The sequence below is a fragment of the Lupinus angustifolius genome, chromosome LG04, assembly GCF_001865875.1.
Source record: "Lupinus angustifolius cultivar Tanjil chromosome LG04, LupAngTanjil_v1.0, whole genome shotgun sequence".
NCBI classification, from domain to species: Eukaryota; Viridiplantae; Streptophyta; class Magnoliopsida; order Fabales; family Fabaceae; genus Lupinus; species Lupinus angustifolius.
In genome coordinates this window covers 25,678,936-25,697,023 of record NC_032012.1, presented here as the reverse complement: position 1 = coordinate 25,697,023, position 18,088 = coordinate 25,678,936, and the positions used below count along the sequence as shown (strand labels likewise).

General features: G+C 32.4%; 3 protein-coding genes across 3 annotated transcripts; all 3 read left to right on the top strand.

The window, feature by feature from the left end:
* On the top strand, nucleotides 55–5,272 carry LOC109346619. The gene is made up of 5 exons (XM_019586280.1): nucleotides 55–229; nucleotides 450–630; nucleotides 1,718–2,132; nucleotides 3,501–3,581; nucleotides 4,378–5,272. The coding sequence occupies exons 1-5, from the start codon at nucleotides 176–178 to the stop codon at nucleotides 4,868–4,870; spliced, it is 1,224 nt and encodes a 407-aa protein (XP_019441825.1). The 5' UTR covers nucleotides 55–175; the 3' UTR covers nucleotides 4,871–5,272.
* Nucleotides 6,207–10,311, top strand: LOC109346618 (E3 ubiquitin-protein ligase SP1). The gene is made up of 11 exons (XM_019586279.1): nucleotides 6,207–6,509; nucleotides 6,605–6,657; nucleotides 7,439–7,557; nucleotides 7,672–7,767; nucleotides 8,005–8,142; nucleotides 8,259–8,324; nucleotides 8,795–8,907; nucleotides 8,985–9,095; nucleotides 9,306–9,349; nucleotides 9,430–9,532; nucleotides 9,766–10,311. Exons 1-11 carry the CDS (start codon nucleotides 6,433–6,435, stop codon nucleotides 9,866–9,868), a joined length of 1,023 nt encoding a protein of 340 aa, XP_019441824.1. The 5' UTR covers nucleotides 6,207–6,432; the 3' UTR covers nucleotides 9,869–10,311.
* On the top strand, nucleotides 11,389–12,267 carry LOC109346617. Its single transcript, XM_019586278.1, has one exon. The coding sequence runs from the start codon at nucleotides 11,466–11,468 to the stop codon at nucleotides 12,066–12,068; it is 603 nt and encodes a 200-aa protein (XP_019441823.1). The 5' UTR covers nucleotides 11,389–11,465; the 3' UTR covers nucleotides 12,069–12,267.

The following is an 18,088-nucleotide window of genomic DNA, read 5'->3' as shown; positions in this document are numbered from 1 at the left end:
AAATTAATAAAATATTGAACCTAAAAAAACATTGATAACGTCGACAACAGTTACTTGTGTTGTCCTTTGTTGTGCATTTGAGGCGCATGGAGCGATAAGGTGAATCCACAATTGTCGCGATAAGAGAGTTTTGGTATCAAATCCTCTCTTCTTTCAAACAATCTCTCTTTCATTCATGGCTTCTCATCTTTGTTCTCCACGCCTTATGCTCGGTACCATCATCAACAAGGTAATATATGTTTCATTCATCTTTTCCATTTTAATCAGTGAACTAGTTAGCTTAACATAAACACAGTGGATTATAGAGTGCAATTGGAAGTTTTAATTGACTATATTACTTTTCGTTTCTCAGTTTATGATGTTTTATTTCAATTCTGAATAATTTGGACTTTTTGTTTGCTTAATATGGTAATTTATTTGTTTTTCCTGTGAAACTTTGTTTAATACAGGGTTGTCAACCATTGTTACCTTCTCCTGTACCAAAACCAGAAATTATCAGATATCAGGCTCCTAGTTTTATGCCAAATCCATGTGAGGATTCGAGGAAATCTGAAAATGAATGGTTCGGTTCCAATCAGTTTGTCAATGTTCACTCGTCAGCTCAAAGGCCCGTGCTTATTGACACCCAAGGTGTGCAACCATCTCATTCGGTTATGTATTGGTATTTGGTATATATATTGAAAGGTACACATGAAGTAAGCCCCCACAACTTAAGATCTATTTTTGTAACCATCCTGAAAATACACTTTACGACTATGTTCTAAAGTGGCTTGTATATAATTATGGGTTTCTTGGCCTAACAACTGATCCCGCCCCGAAAAGCATGCAGTGCAAATGGACAAGGAATTTCAAGGCATTTCTTGCAGCACAGGCCAATATATGTTGTAAAATCAATAGTTAGATTGTAATGTTAGCAAAAGTAAGAATTTGGTTGTACTGGGATCAGGCTTTAAGAGTTGAGCAACTACTTCTTGTAATCTTCCTTGGCCGTACTGAATTTTCTCTACGTTTTCTCTATGGATGTAGCCTATAGTTCGCTGTAGGTTGAACTGTGTAGATTTTTTATTTTTATTTTTTAATAAGCAATATAGTAGATTGATAGTGACTTAGTGAGGATAGGTTTGTCCAAGTCTACCAGTCAAGGCACCAATGACATGCTTGAAATCTGAAAGGAGTCGACAGAGGCTCATGTAGAGGAATTACCTCCTAGGGCTCTGTATTTCCTCCATCAAAAGATACTACTCAACTAGCCTCTAGGCACCGGGGGATCTCCTTGGGAAGCAATAACTGCCAAAGGAGATTTTACTGGTTGAAGGAGGGATTCAAACCTATGCACGTTGATCACTGGATTTGTGGTTACAACAATTTCTACATTATGTATCACTTCTATCAACTTATACCATTAAAGATAGCTTGTGGGCGTCTCTATTTATTGAGTATGCATCTTTCTTTCACATGTTAATTTAGTATGAGATGTTAAACCTAATGACCAAAGGATTACTCTAATATCCAACCAGTGAAGGTTTTTTCGCTCAGATGCGAAGCATTGCTACAATGATGAAAGAAATTGAAGGGCCGATGATAGATTTAATTGATAACGTTTCTTGTGACTTTACTTATTGATTAGATGTATGTTTAAGATGACATACGCTGCTAAATCCTTTGTTTTTATGTTTTTTGTCTTACTCTAAGTAATACCACTTCACTTTGGTTGCAGCAACCTGCCCAAGTGCAGAACGTTTCAGCTTTGGCGTCATTGAACAATGCACTGAGCATGATAAAATTATGCAGTTCATCAGGTCTGGAACTGCCGAAGCAGGGACAGGTGGAGTGCATATGTCCTTATTGTCTGATTTGATGGATTTGCAATTGTCAGGCATTGATGACCCTCGACAAGCATTGGCATCTCTTCTCTACCCTTATAGCAAATCCTACAACCAGAAGCTTTTGCTAGATATTTTTCAAAACTCGGCCCTGAGTTCAAAGGTTTCAGTTCATCCAGATGGTCAGGTCACATTTATGGGTGCTGCTGTTGAGATGAAAAATCTTCTTTCTGTGGTTGCTGAGTCCTACTTAACAGAAAACTCACACAAGGGTGAAAAACGGACTATGCTTGTCCCACACTTCAGTAGGTATAAATATGTAGACTTGTTTAAGCTTCAATGATCACATGAAATTCTAACAGTCCGTGCATACAAATGAAGAATTGGTTTGCTTGAGAACACTTTTCCATAGTAGAACAGAATAATCAGCACTTATCTTTATATACATTACTGGTTAGTGATTACTGATATTTGGAATAACATCAAATTTAATTGGATTTTCAATGTCAAAATAAACTTGACCAAAATATGATTTCAAATTTGTCTTTCTTCTCTAGTATATTGTCAGATACTGGAGTCTCTGCATCATAAAGCCTTTTACATAATTGAGTCTACTGTATTGCATTCATAAGAACTTGTTGGAGAATTAGACTATGTGCAATTAAATGTAATTGGTGTATGCTACAGCCTACATGATTAAATAAAAAATAAAGCATATATTTCTGTCACGTTAGAATAATTTACTTACCCTGTGTTACACTTGTATTGGGATAGTTTCATTTAAGATGGCTGCAAAATTGATTGTCACAACAAACCTCTTTGGCATATTGAGAAACTTTCTTCTTTTTTATGCAATTTTTTTTTTAAAATTGTGCCATCTAATTCTGCAGTAAATAGGAAAACTAAAATACCACGGAGAGTAATTTCATATAAAAATATTTGTAGACCAATTTAAATTGGCTGCTTTACTTGTGTGTGCATGGTAATTCCTTGCTTTAACATATTTTTCAGTGAACTTTTTATATTGCCTGTTGAATTGGATGGTTTTAGGTGCAACAGGGAAAGGAGGGAGTAGAGACTTAGAATTGTATAAAAATGTTTTTTTTTGTTTAACATTTATAAGAATGATATTAGTACTAATATAAAGATAGTGTGATACAAAAAATAAACCCAACAGTCTTATTTACACTGATATTAGATTCCTAGTTCTAATTAAATAAAGAAATATAATCAACAAATATGTAGATCAACTGGTTGGGCTTATTCCAGATTAAACAGAGGTCTAGGATACTTTGTAGTATTCTAAGATGCAGTAACAATATTATGAGATTTTTTTCCATATATGCTATAACAGTTGCCATTATATTCTTCATTAATATATATATATATACCACCTATTATGAGAATTTAGATCCTCTCCAGCAACGAAAAGTCCAACGCTGGATTGAGATGATGACAAGTAGAATAAATAAAATTCTAACTGTCTAGATTTTAAATTATTTTTGAATAAAATAAATTTGAAAATGATCAAATCCATCATTTTCTTCACATTCCAGTACTTGACTCTCTAATACCGGATAAGATCTCAACTCTTATAATGAATGCACATATTTAAAGGACTGTTTTTGTCAGTTTTGAATCCTGGCACTGACTTTATTTGAAATCCTATATGGGCAGGCTGAATATCCATGAATCAGAGGGCAGAAGTCATTCCTCCACATTGGAGATTCACTCTGCATTGGCTGTTCCTTTAAGAAGGTATGCAAAATTTGCTTCCGTTGACAGTGGACCTCTCCCCTTACTTTGGGATATGCTTTGTTGTTGTTCAGCCAAAAAATCACCTGTTTTCATTTTCCTCCTTCACTCTTTAACTTCAGCATTAGCTGCTCATGTAGATTGAACTTAGAACTTAATTGTAGAAAACAAACTTGTTTAGTCTTCACAGAGAATTTATGAGTTGATTGTTCGTGAAGACTGAAAATTATGTTCTTGATCATGAAAATCAAAATGAAGGAACAGCAAAAACTTTTAAGTATTCTTTTACTGCATTTGTAACCCCCAAAAGTGAAATGATCAGCTCATCAGCCTTTAGGGTTAGTCATATCTGAGTTAAGATTAAGAAGGCTGTCAAAAGTAAACCTTAAGAAGCATGTTATTGGCTCTGTTGCAGTAGAAGTAGTTGCCTCTTGATGTCTTGGATGCATTATTAAGCTGTCTTTGTAGTTGAGTTGACAATAATCAATTAAAATTGTCTTTATTTAATGTGGAGTTTGACTGTAGAGAAACAGATTCTCGAATTCTGAGTTTTTTAGAATACTCTTTTCAAAAAAAATTCAGATTGCCTAGTATTCCACCAATTAGTAATCCAAGATTCTAGAATTTTATTGAATGTAAGTATATTGTCTTGTTCCTCTGTTGTGGTGAGCTTCATGAAACACATCATACACTAGAATCAAGATATTCTAATTGTCCCATGCACTGCATATATAATGGCTACTGTAACTTCTTGCTAAACAAATTGTATCAAATTAATGTTTTTTCTCTTGGCTTGCAGTCCTGGGAAAGTCAAAAGAAAGCCATCACAAAAGAAAAAGAAAGTAGGCATGGAAAGGGATCTCTACAAGAAGAACTACTTACATGCATGTGAGAGCCTTCTTTCGTTGATGATTGACAAGAAGCAGAAGCGGAAAACAGCACTCCTTTCACTGAAGAAATCTGGTCCCGAGCTTCCTGAGCTCCTGACACAGTTTTCTGCTGGCATTGCCGGCACTGGCCTTGCTGTCCTGTTATCTGTGATCTGCAAAGTAGCTTGCGGAAGGGTTCCCTTTTGTGCATCTAAGCTCCTCAACACTGGGCTAGGAATTGGGCTGGTTTGGCTTTCCAGGGCAGTAAATAAGCTAAGGGCTACAATTGTCAATGCAAACAAGAATGCAAGAAAGTTAGGAATACGAGATGAGGAAATGATTCTCGAGGTGGATAAGAGCATAAAAGAAGTTTACGTCAGAGCTGCGACACTGCTAGCAATAGTAGTGCTAAGGCTTGCTTGAAAACTACCTCAAAAGGCATGATCATGTGTAGTTTCAAGTGGCACAAGCTGATCAGATAATAATGCTTGGTATACTTGTATTTCTCTTGTTGGGTGTCTATGGCCATGACTTTCGGTGAAGTGATAGCAAAACAAAGCAATCTCGTTTTCAAAGCTATTGGAACCTTTACTTAATCTTTGAAGCACAAGATTGTGAACATTTGACTTGATCAGCACTTGTCTGGTGTAGCTACCATGGTTACCAAGTTATTCAAGTAGGAGCATAATCATTTGCTTGGTATTATGGGGATAAGGCAAACTGTATAGAATTTTGCAGTGGGATGAAATGACTATTTGTTGAAAATTGTTATCTGGTTTTTGCACATAAGCTGGGTATAGCAATGGATGCATATCATTGCATGGAGTAAACGTTTTATACAATTCTTGCTTGCACAAATATGCATCTGTACTGTGCAAATATAGAAAATCTACCCAAACAATATCAACCTTTGGGAAATAAGAAAATAAAATATGAGTGAAGAAGTAAAAAAAAAAACATACAGGATCTAAGAATCTAAAAGTACCTTGAACTGCACACCAAAAAAAAGCATTTGAACTGTGTTAAGCTGTATGTAATAATGAACCTAAATGATGGCATGGGTAAAAATTCTTACCAAAAACTATATATTATAACATTGCCAAAATTTCGTCTTTCTATATTATACATTGCCAAAAATTCTATTCATGTTAAAGTTGCGAAGGAGAGTAATTGTATTAGTACTACCTTTCCCAGAAAACAGATTTTGCTATAACAATAAATCACAAATTTGTTTGAAGAGTCTTCAATTTTTATATTTTTGCATTCCTTTACCGCTCTTTTTCTTCAAATACGAAACAACCACTATAGACCCAATAATAAAACCATATATAAAAGGAAATAGACTCATATGACAAAGTAAGGATACTAAAGTATCACAAAAAAACAAAAGAAATAATAATATAATAGGACATTTATATCATTTTATACAATATAATAATATTTTTGTCATTGAAAATACATAAAAAAAAATTAAATATTTATTTTCCAGGGATGTTGTTCCATATGACAATATCAAATTGATTTGTATCCAATCAAAGTCAATTTATTTTCAACGTGAAAAATAAAAATAAGCATTTATTATGAGGTAGTAGGGGAAATATATATGCTGTTTCACAGTTTTGTGTCATTCCATTTCATGTGTCAGGAGATGTAATTGGTTCAAAAATATATTTAATAATTATAATTTTAATTTAAATATTTTTTCTTCAACCGATAATGATAGAGAATGGTACATAAAATGGACAGCATGAATATGAATTCGGATAAGCCCTTAACACGCATCGAAAATTGTGTCACTCTTGTTTCTTTTCCCTTCCCATCACTCATTGCATCCAATTCTCTCATTTCCCCAATTCTTTTTATTATTTCTTTCTCAAACATCGTTTTTCCCCTTTCATTTTCCATGCATAACAAATCAATCAAGTTTTTCTTCACCTAACCCCAAAACCACACTCTCATTTTTGAATTGAAGGGTTTTGATAAAGATGATGGTACCTTGGGGTGGAATCAGTTGTTGTTTGAGTGCTGCTGCTCTTTACCTTCTCGGTAGAAGTAGTGGCAGGTAACCGCACTTTTCATTTTCATTCTTAATTAACCTTTCAATTTCTCATTATTTTACTTTAATTAATCTCTGCATTTATATTAACGCCATTACAGGGATGCAGATATTCTTAAATCAGTGTCTCGGGTCAATCAGTTGAAGGAGCTAGGTAAATTTATTCTTTTTATTTAGTTTTTTGTTGGGTTTTTTTAAAGATCAATGTTTTGTCGATGAACACGGTTTATGTATGATAGAGGATTATGTTGTGTTTCTATTGTTTTGAATAACTTGATCTGACTCAGAAATGCATGTTAATGTTCTGTTGTGATTTCATACATAAATTGAATACAAAAATATCTGACATAGAACTCTTTAAGAATATGATCTGAGTCACTGATCTTTAAATCCATGTTACTACTAGTAGTGTGGTACCTTTGTAATAACAAAAGTCATTGGATGGAAAATTAACTGACAAATAGGACTTTTTAATTTTCAGCTGTCCTGTATTGTTATGATGTAAATTACCGATAAGCCCTTACAACATTCACTGCCTCCCTTTCCACATTTATTACATAATGTTGGCCATTCAATCGGTAGCTTAATTCCACAAAGTTTGTGGTTGAGCTTAATTTCCATAACATTCACCCTTGTTGTGATGCATTTTGTTGCAGAAAGATCTTTTTCTGTCATCCTTTTGTTAACAATGAGTTTACACTCATTGCGACATTACATGATCCATTACCATGAGAAGTGGCCTCCTTGATATTTATTCCCACTGCCACGAGTAGTACTTGCTATTAAAGCAGAACCGGTGTACATTTCCATGGTGCAAAATTTAGATGTTAAATGCACATTCATTGTATTACAATTAAGTACTTTACTTGATAGTTAGTAATGCAATCTGTATTGCTGTGGTTTCTGACCATGCTCGGTATTTCTTTACTTTTCAGCGCAACTGTTAGATGAGGAAATATTACCGTTGGTTGTTGCAATTTCTGGAAGAGTTGCTTCTGAAACTCCTATTACCTGCGAGTTCAGTGGTTTAAGAGGTGTAATAGTTGAAGAAACGGTTTGTAGATATAGCAATCTGAAGAACACGAATAATCTCTATTTTATATGGATTTTTCTTATCTCATTTCAACACTTCGCAATCAATATTGAACTTGTATGATTTTCTTTTTAGGCAGAGCAACATTTTCTTAAACACAACGATGCTGGCTCCTGGATACAAGATTCTGCTTTAATGCTATCCATGAGTAAAGAGGTTCCTTGGTATCTGGTAGGCAATTGTCTATTGTTGTTGGCTGTCAAGTTGATGTGTTTTTTTGCTTCTTAAACTCAGTATTTAAGCTTACATTGTCAATAGTCAATACCCCCTGGCAGGGCCAAAAGAAAGAAATTAATAAGACACATCGAATTGAAAGAGATTTTGACAATATGTATGGTCTATGAGTGAAAGCTAAAATCATATGAATTAAACATTTAATATCGCAATCCCTTCATTCTTGCGTGTTAGGATGATGGAACTGATCGTGTGCACGTGGTTGGAGCTCGGGGTGCTACTGGATTTGTATTACCTGTTGGAAGTGAGGTATTTGAAGAGTCAGGCCGGTCACTTGTGCGTGGAACATTGGATTATCTACAAGGTCTAAAGGTGGGGGTTTTAATTAATCCATCCAATACCTTCTGCCTCTCTCCCCAAAAAAATATTTAAAAGTGGAAGCACTCAGCTGCCTTTGTAAACTGACATCATTGGAACCATGTTTTCAGATGCTTGGAGTCAAGAGAATTGAACGAGTACTTCCAGTTGGAACTTCCTTGACTGTTGTTGGTGAGGTAATCTAGTTAGTTTCAAGAGTGTGACTAGTTACTTTCTCAAGAGTGTTATATACGGTTGAATTTCATTATAATTGGTATTAGCAGTGTTACAGAGTAGATAGTAGTGGTACTATGGTACAAGATATAACAGGAGTTATACTTCCTCTGCTACTTGCTGATACAATCAATTCATCAAATGTTTGCTTTTCTGTGACACCTTTTAGTGAGATAAACTCCCATTATAAGTTATTAAACACTGATCATAACTATTGCTGTTTCTCAGAAAATCAAATGCATTACAAATATACTATGCTATTTGAATAAAACTCTAAGTTCCAAATAAAAAAGGATTGTGTTTTCTATTTTTATATGAGGTCTTCCTTTCTATGTGCAATTATTCAACTGTGGTGGCATTTTTGTGTCTATAATTATGAATGTGTTGCTTTTTAAGCTCTATTTTTTTAATAATTTCTTAACCATGTCATCAGGCTGCTAAAGATGATATTGGGAGCATTCGAATTCAGCGACCCCACAAAGGACCATTTTATGTGACTCCCAAAACAATTGACCAACTCATTGCAAATCTTGGGAAATGGGCAAGGTTGCTTTACATGTGCTGAGGCTTGTTGCATGTTTTGATGTACCAGATTTTTGAATTGACTAAAATTTTCTTAATAGGTGGTATAAGTATGCATCTATGGGCTTGACACTATTTGGTGCTTATTTAATAGCTAAGCATGCTATTCGGTACATCTTGGAAAGACGGCGGCGTTGTGAACTGCAAAAAAGGTATACATCATTGGTGGTTCTTCGCATTAGTGGTGAAAAACTGACTACTATTGGGAGCTAAAATTATTATACAATGTTGTTATGAAAAAGAGTTTGAATGAAAGTATGCCCCATCCAAGTCTACACCATCCAAGATCCATATCACCACATGCACCTTCTTGTCTTATTCTTTATCGGTCTAAAGAAAGTATCATATTTCTGTTTATGCAGGGTTCTTGCTGCAGCTGCCAAGAGGTCAGGACAAGATGATGAAGGTAAATTGCCATGGTTCTGTCATATTTAAGTTTGCAACGGCTGTTTCAATAGGTAACTGAAATATTTTATTCTTCCTCAGGTGAAAGCGCTGACAACTTATCAGATGGTGCCAAAAAGGATCGCTTAATGCCAGATTTGTGTGTAATATGCCTCGAGCAGGAATATAATGCTGTTTTTGTCCCGTAAGCTATCAATCTTTTGAATGAAAGTAACCCTTGAGTTAATCCTTTGGTTTCCTCTTACTGATTTAAATGATTTACCCAAACCTCAACCCACCTAACTACCTCAGTCCTGAACAAGTGGGTTTGTATTACACAACCTCCTAAACTGAGATGTTCACAGCCCCTAAAGTAGAGTTATCTATCTGGTTTCACTTTCTAATTAAAAGCCTCTAAGATGTATGTTATAATCGCAGGTGTGGGCATATGTGCTGCTGTATAGCTTGCTCTTCACACTTAACTAGTTGTCCCCTTTGCCGGCGACGGATTGAGCAGGCAGTGAAGACTTTCCGTCATTAAGTATTGAGCATACATGTGAGCTGAACTAGATAAAGCCACATAGAATTTGGAATCATGCCTTAAGAAAACAAGAGTAACAATTTGACCATTTTAATTATATATTTATATGATTTCTACACCCTTCGATCAGCCATTTCCCTGGCTTTTCTTATGATGAGCATTGAGCAGTTCTGAAAGCAATGGCTTTAAAAGAATACCGAGGTGGTGTATTACTGGGTGATGCGTTTGCCATCAAAATTTGTAAATACTTGGGATCAGACAATGTTGCACGTTACTCCAATTTACTGTAAATCACTGTTTTCTAGTAAGATATTTTCAGCCTTTTGTTAACTCCATAGTCCATACCATATGGATTTCTTAAGACTTGCATATAAAGTCTTCTAGCGAAAGCACATTTTTCTTCATCACTGTTAACTTTAAGGTTGTTGCATTTTGCATTGCTTCCAGTTCATTGATTTGTGGATTACTAAATTACCCATTACCCTTGTGCTCATGTAAAGCATAAGAATGTATATGCAGTGTCAAGTAGTTTATGACTTCTATGCCTACACGGGGTGTGGAAAACAATAGTTTATCAATGCAGTAATTTGGACAGTGAACTGTGATCAGTTCAGAATATATCCTTGCCTTTCTAAAGGATGGTGAGAAACAATCACTGGAGAAGGAAAAGTATATGTGGTAAAATAGGGAACTTTGGTGCGAGAATAAAGGAAGAAAACTAAATTTCGATCATGCTCATTTGGAGTGATTTGTTCTTTAGAACCTTTTTTACTTGCTTTCTTGAGGGGCATCACAAAATAAAAGTTCCTTTCTGTTTTGTCTCAATCAGATCATTGGATTCTGTTATGCTAGCAAGAAATATACACTGTTGATTGGTTTATTTATGTATATTAAATTGCACAAGCTTAAACTACTGCATTGAAAAACCAAATTACTGCATGATATTTAGCAAACTTAACTACTAAAGTTAGGAATAGTTATTTAAGCCAAATTTTAGAGTTAGACTCCTCCATTCTTTTTATATACAAATATGACTTGGGATTTTAGTTGGTTCAAGAATAAAAGAATTATTAATTGCAAAAAACATTTCTAATTTATTTTTCTCCACTGTATTTTAATGGACCAAGCCAAAACCGCAAAGTTGGTGGAGAAAATAGGAGACAAGAAAGTGGGAATTGATTCGTGACATCCCATCCCATGGAAATTAAGGAAAAAAACAGACTCATCATTAGTGACAGTAAGGAATCACATTCAGATGTTTTCTTCTGAACAAGAATTCTCTCCATTAATGGTAAGTAATTGTTTTTCTTCATATTTTCAATGATAAAAATGTGATTTTATGATAAATAAAATGTTAAAAATGTTATTACATATTATCTTTTGTGTGTTATTGTGTAGCACTTATCTCTCTATTAATAAAGAGTATGTTACTCTTTCTAGATCAAAATTCAAAAGTTGATGTTTTTATCCATTTTTAGAATATCATTGTTGTCCCTTTCACACTTGGATAACTGCTATAAAACATCAAAACAAGCTCTTGCATTGTTGCACCAAGCCATACATAATCTTGTAAGCCAAAAAACCTCTTCCATTTTCAATGGAAAAGAATAACAACTCAAACAGTTTTATGTGCAGGAAAATCCGTCAAGCATTTTCAAACAATCTTGCTGTAAGAGCTATTCGTCGCATCTCAAGCTATCCTCATCAAGAACCTAAACCTGTCACCACTGATACAAATTCTTCTGCATCATTATCCCCTATTAACACTGCTATTCAAACCAACCCACCTCTTCCAAAACATCATAACTCAAACACAGAATATTCAGGAGCAAGCCCTATCAACTTTGATTACACAACCATGCAGAATGGAAACTCAGTAGCTTCAAGTGTACATGGATATTCAGAAATCACAACCAAAGATGCTGCAGAAGGTGATGATGTATTTTTCAAAGGGGAGCAAAAAGTTAAGAAATCAATGGATATTAATGACACTTTCAATGAGTACATTAAACGTGCTAAGATCAAAATCAGAACAGTATCAAACATTGGTCGAGGGCAGAACAACAACACTTCACCAGAACATGAGACCAATCATGGCACCAACAAAAAGGAAAACCAAAAAGACCAATTTTCGGAGTTTATTCATCATGCTAAGAAGAGGTTCAGAACTACAACAATTGTGAGAAAGAGTGGTTCATGAAAAGAGGGTAACACTGTGAATGTTGAACTATGCTGCAGCCTCATTTAAGAGTGTTAATTAGTTATGATGGTGTTGTTGGTAATATTATGTTGCATGTAATGTTGGCAGTTCAGTGGACTTAAAAATAAGGGCATACCATACTAGCTAGGGTCAGGTGGGGTCTTAATGTTGGCCTATGGTGAGGTCTTAATAATTGTCACAACAGGAATTAAATAAAACTATAATGTTCTATCATAAATTATTAATCGATTGTAATCACAATTTCAGGATCTTGATGAAAACCATTTAACAACCCTTATTTTAAGGGTTGCTAATGTGGTTAATTTTTTTATAATTAACTTTTTAGTGTTTAGAAAATAAAACCGACAATCTAGAAAACATTGGCTGATTGACATCAAAGTAAAATTAAGTCAAAATAATTAATGTTCATAATTATCACATTGTGCTTTCTAAATAAACGAGAGAGGATTTATGAATTTAAACAAAGTGAGATCTAAACTAAGTTAAGGAAAGATTCGAAATTTGATTACATAAAAGCATATCAAAATTCAAAGTAAATCATGGCTGATAATGACTACAGTCTGTCATAAAATTGTTGATATGAAAGTAGTGTAATCCTTGCAAAGTGATCCCAAATCTCTCTAGTGATATCCAAATGAAATAAAGCATTCATATTTATGACAAGTTCATATTCTCTAGCACTGAAAGGTCCAATACTTAATAGAAATATGTAACACAAACAACATTTTAAGGGTCTATAATTGCTACTATAATAGCAGATGATGTATAAAAATACTCAGATTCACAAGAAGTTATGTAATGAGGGATCCAATAAAGATAAAGGAAAAACCACCCATGATCATATATAGGTACTAAGAGGTGCACGGGATACATGAAGCACAAGGTCGCACCATAAGCTCAGAAATCGTTTAGGGAGAAAGAACTTTTAGTATATACTCTAAATTCCCATTACATTGGATCGTGTCTTAAATTTTGTTTTAACTTAGTCGATATCTAATACAAATATAAAACTTTGTCGAATCTTTATGATATACCGATCCTATTTAATGGGATTAATGGTTGTTATTGTTGTAATTCAAGTTGTCTAATGATACAATGATTTAGCAAGGATTTCTCTAATGATCTTTCCATGCAGGTTTTCTCCTGCCAAATGCTGCAACAAACTTGTTTTCTATAATATATACATATATGCATTATCATCTAGAAAGTCTCAATGTTTTAATATTATATTCATTTTATTCATATCCACAATATTTTACTGTTTTCACTTTTGAGTAAGGAACTAATCATTTTGGAGTTCGTGATTATCCTCACAATAAGTGTGGCTCTCAAGAATCTAACATTTGATCTTTTAGTCATCATCCTAGAATTTAGTGGGGCATTACTAATATGTTAGGCTGTGTCATTTGGCACAAATGTGTGATTGAGTTAATTTGCTTACCATTGAAACAACCCAAGATTAGTATCGAATATATATCATGATTTGGTAATACTTTAGAATTTTTTGTATAAACAATGGGAAAGTACAAAAAACTACAATGGACCAATCCAGGCCTAACTACATGGTTAGCATCAGCCAGAAACCCAGAACAATATGAAACAGAAAGATCGCATCAAATTCAGGTTAACTTAACTTATCTCATGTGAACTATTACTTAAAATCAACTATAGAACCTTCATACATTCTAAAGCTGAACAAAACTTGCATGGAAAGATGGCATGATTATAAAGTAAAAAGAAAAAGAAATTTAAATAAATTGTTTATTTTCTTTTAAGAGTAGGCTCATAGAAGATTTTACATGAGGAAAGATGCATTTATAGGTGGGTGTATTAGTCCATTTATAGTGGTTTGTTTTAGTTAGATAAATATGTATAAACAATTTAAACTTCTTTTTTTTTGTTACCAAAATTATTGTCATTCACAAGAATCAAACCTTTAACCTTATAATTATTCTCGTGATCTAGCAAAGTCTCATAAGACATTAATATTCATAAGTCCAAGGCTTCTATTTTTTTTTGTTTTATCTCTTGTAAGACCTCTTATCTTATGTGTCTTCCTATACACAAACAAATAATTATAGATTGTTTAATATGTATACATTTATCATAAACAAAACTATGATTCAAATTTCTTGTCGAGTAACAAAAAAGTTGTCCAATTTTTCATGCTATCAGTCATTAATCTCAACTATTAATGTGTTTTCTGGCTACATCATTTGTTTTCCCAATATAGTGTAAGCGTGTGTGCACCATATACCCCTTCGTTTTTTAAGTGTAAGTATGTAAAATGTGGCCAAAACTTATATAAAATGTGTTTGTGTGTAAAGAAAACATGTAACAATTTCTCTTGATTTAGACTAACAAAATCATAACTTTACTCATTAATAATTAAATGATAAATGTAAAATACAATTCAGCTAAAGCGAGAGGTTTCATTCATAAGTGCACGTAAAAGGTCAAGAGACAAATTTGGCTCTAGCTCATGGATGAATTTGGAACATAGGTTATTTTACTTTCAAAGGTTGAGAGTGTTCTTTTTAATATTTTATCCAAAAAGAGACAATCAATACATCATATGCTTCACTTTCTAACCATGTAATATTCCACGCCAGGTGATGATTAATTATTAACAAAATAGTTATTCGAAATGTCTAATACAAATATAATATTTAGATTTTATTTATGTGGGTGTAGAAGAGTCGAAACAAAAAGAGTAGTTGAAGTTGTCTCGTGAACAAATATTTTTTTGGTGCTAAATCTCTAGTAGTTTATTAAATACGAAACTTTTAAATATTAGACGCGATTTTATTTTTTTGGTACAGTCACTTGTTTTAAATTAGGAAGTCTTGGTTTGACTCATTTAATTCATAAAGAGACTATTTATAAGTCTGTCTCGTTTAAATAATTGATACAAAATTAAAGTTTTGGTTTATTTGTTTAATTAAATAGATTATGAATTGTCAAGCTCAAATTTATTCAAAAAATTGTGATGTTCGACCAGGTATTTCTTAAAAAAAAGTTCAGGAATTTATATTCAAAGAACTGATTAGTATATTTGTTTGAAATATATAATTGAACACCCACTTATTACTATTTTGAGGCTTTTGTTGATTGTCATTGACTTTTTATTGTTTAAAAATAACTTTAAAATGTTAGAACTTAGAACTTGTGTTATAGCTGAAAACCATTTTTATAAATCAACACTTTCGAGTGGATATTAAAAACGAAACTTTGCAAAATTTTAAATTTATGTAGGTTTTACTGATAAAATGTTTTTATTATACAACAATATTTAACGGCCAAATTTATTGTATATGTAAAAAGTGTAGAGAAGAACATTACCATACAAATTTTATTATACAATAATACTTCTTACATTAGTTTCCTTGGCTACCAAGTAGTTGACGGAAAACTCTAGAAATAAGTATCTTTCAAAGTTTGTCACTTAAAAAATGAATGGTTGTAAACAACAACCAATAACTCATAATTATTTGCACGCAATGTTCAACTCAAAAGGGTATATGGCTCCTTCAACTTTTTTATTTTGGAAGTATGAACTGCTTATTTTATTGACAAAGATCTTCCGTCCCAAGAAAATCATGTCCCCATGTATCAAGCCAATGAAATTTTATAGAATAACGTACAAATATTAATTTATGCTCATGGATGAATTTGGAACATAGGTTATTTTACTTTCAAAGGTTGAGAGTGTTCTTTTTAATATTTTATCCAAAAAGAGACAATCAATACATCATATGCTTCACTTTCTAACCATGTAATATTCCACGCCAGGTGATGATTAATTATTAACAAAATAGTTATTCGAAATGTCTAATACAAATATAATATTTAGATTTTATTTATGTGGGTGTAGAAGAGTCGAAACAAAAAGAGTAGTTGAAGTTGTCTCGTGAACAAATATTTTTTTGGTGCTAAATCTCTAGTAGTTTATTAAATACGAAACTTTTAAATATTAGACGCGATTTTATTTTTTTGGTACAGTCACTTGTTTTAAATTAGGAAGTCTTGGTTTGACTCATTTAATTCATAAAGAGACTATTTATAAGTCTGTCTCGTTTAAATAATTGATACAAAATTAAAGTTTTGGTTTATTTGTTTAATTAAATAGATTATGAATTGTCAAGCTCAAATTTATTCAAAAAATTGTGATGTTCGACCAGGTATTTCTTAAAAAAAAGTTCAGGAATTTATATTCAAAGAACTGATTAGTATATTTGTTTGAAATATATAATTGAACACCCACTTATTACTATTTTGAGGCTTTTGTTGATTGTCATTGACTTTTTATTGTTTAAAAATAACTTTAAAATGTTAGAACTTAGAACTTGTGTTATAGCTGAAAACCATTTTTATAAATCAACACTTTCGAGTGGATATTAAAAACGAAACTTTGCAAAATTTTAAATTTATGTAGGTTTTACTGATAAAATGTTTTTATTATACAACAATATTTAACGGCCAAATTTATTGTATATGTAAAAAGTGTAGAGAAGAACATTACCATACAAATTTTATTATACAATAATACTTCTTACATTAGTTTCCTTGGCTACCAAGTAGTTGACGGAAAACTCTAGAAATAAGTATCTTTCAAAGTTTGTCACTTAAAAAATGAATGGTTGTAAACAACAACCAATAACTCATAATTATTTGCACGCAATGTTCAACTCAAAAGGGTATATGGCTCCTTCAACTTTTTTATTTTGGAAGTATGAACTGCTTATTTTATTGACAAAGATCTTCCGTCCCAAGAAAATCATGTCCCCATGTATCAAGCCAATGAAATTTTATAGAATAACGTACAAATATTAATTTATGTATTATAAATTTTACTTTTAATCAAATAAAATTTTCTGATTGGATGGGGACAACCAATAGAACAGGTGATCCCCAACCTTATTTTATATGGTCCACGTAGCTATTTCAACCACACACATTTATATGCACTAAGTGTTTGAGTTGTTTTTTTATTCTCCATCCCAAAGAAGTTGGTACATCCATATTAAAAGTGAGTGCGTAAATGGACCTAAGTGATTCTTCATTGTATATATATTATTTATCTTATAAAGTTGGTGAATGCCTTCTTGGTAACGTTCTCACAGGGAATTTATGCTCTGCTAGTTATTTATGAAAAAAGAAAAAGAAAAAAGTGAGGTATAGTTAAGAAGAGAAAGAGAAGGATGCTTTTTAAATAATATATTAATAAGAAAAGATAAAGGAGCAAAGATAGATACTTTTATTTGAATTTATCCCGATAAAAAAATAATTAATGGGTTTGCTGACTTTGCTCTCCCTTTCAATGTGTATCATTGCTTAAGTGACTTGATAGAATTGATGAATAAAGATCTGTTATCTTAAATCATATATTATATATTGTCTTTGTCAAAAAAAAATAAAGCAATAATAATAATGAAAATTATTTTTTTTTAATTATCATGATATATTTTTATTGGTTTGGACAACATATGAATTGGAATTTGGTACAATAAATTTATTTTTTATATTTTTTTGGTACTACTAATGATATTTCTTCACCTTATAGTAAAGAATTAATCATTTACAAGGTATGTGATTATTCATCCTAATAAATGTCACTTCTGGAAGTCAAACCAATTATATTTTGGTTTTTCTGGGATCTGATGTAGGGAACAAATATCAAATTACTTTCAATATTTCCATTTTGACTTTTAATGTGCCTTGTTTTATTATTATTTATGAAATTTCAATAATCTTAAAATTTGTAATCGTTTTATATAAAATATGACCAAAGATAAATGCTTAATACATGAAGTATCATGCCTGTTAATAGAAAGTTCTTTTAAATCTTTAGTGACATTGGCCTTGTTAATGTCTGTGATTGTGCATAAAAGATCAATATTTTTGTTCAGTCTCATGAACTTATTAGATATTATCATATAATTAAAAAAATTAAAAATAATAAAGTAATATTTTTATATTATTTATAAAAATTTGATGGG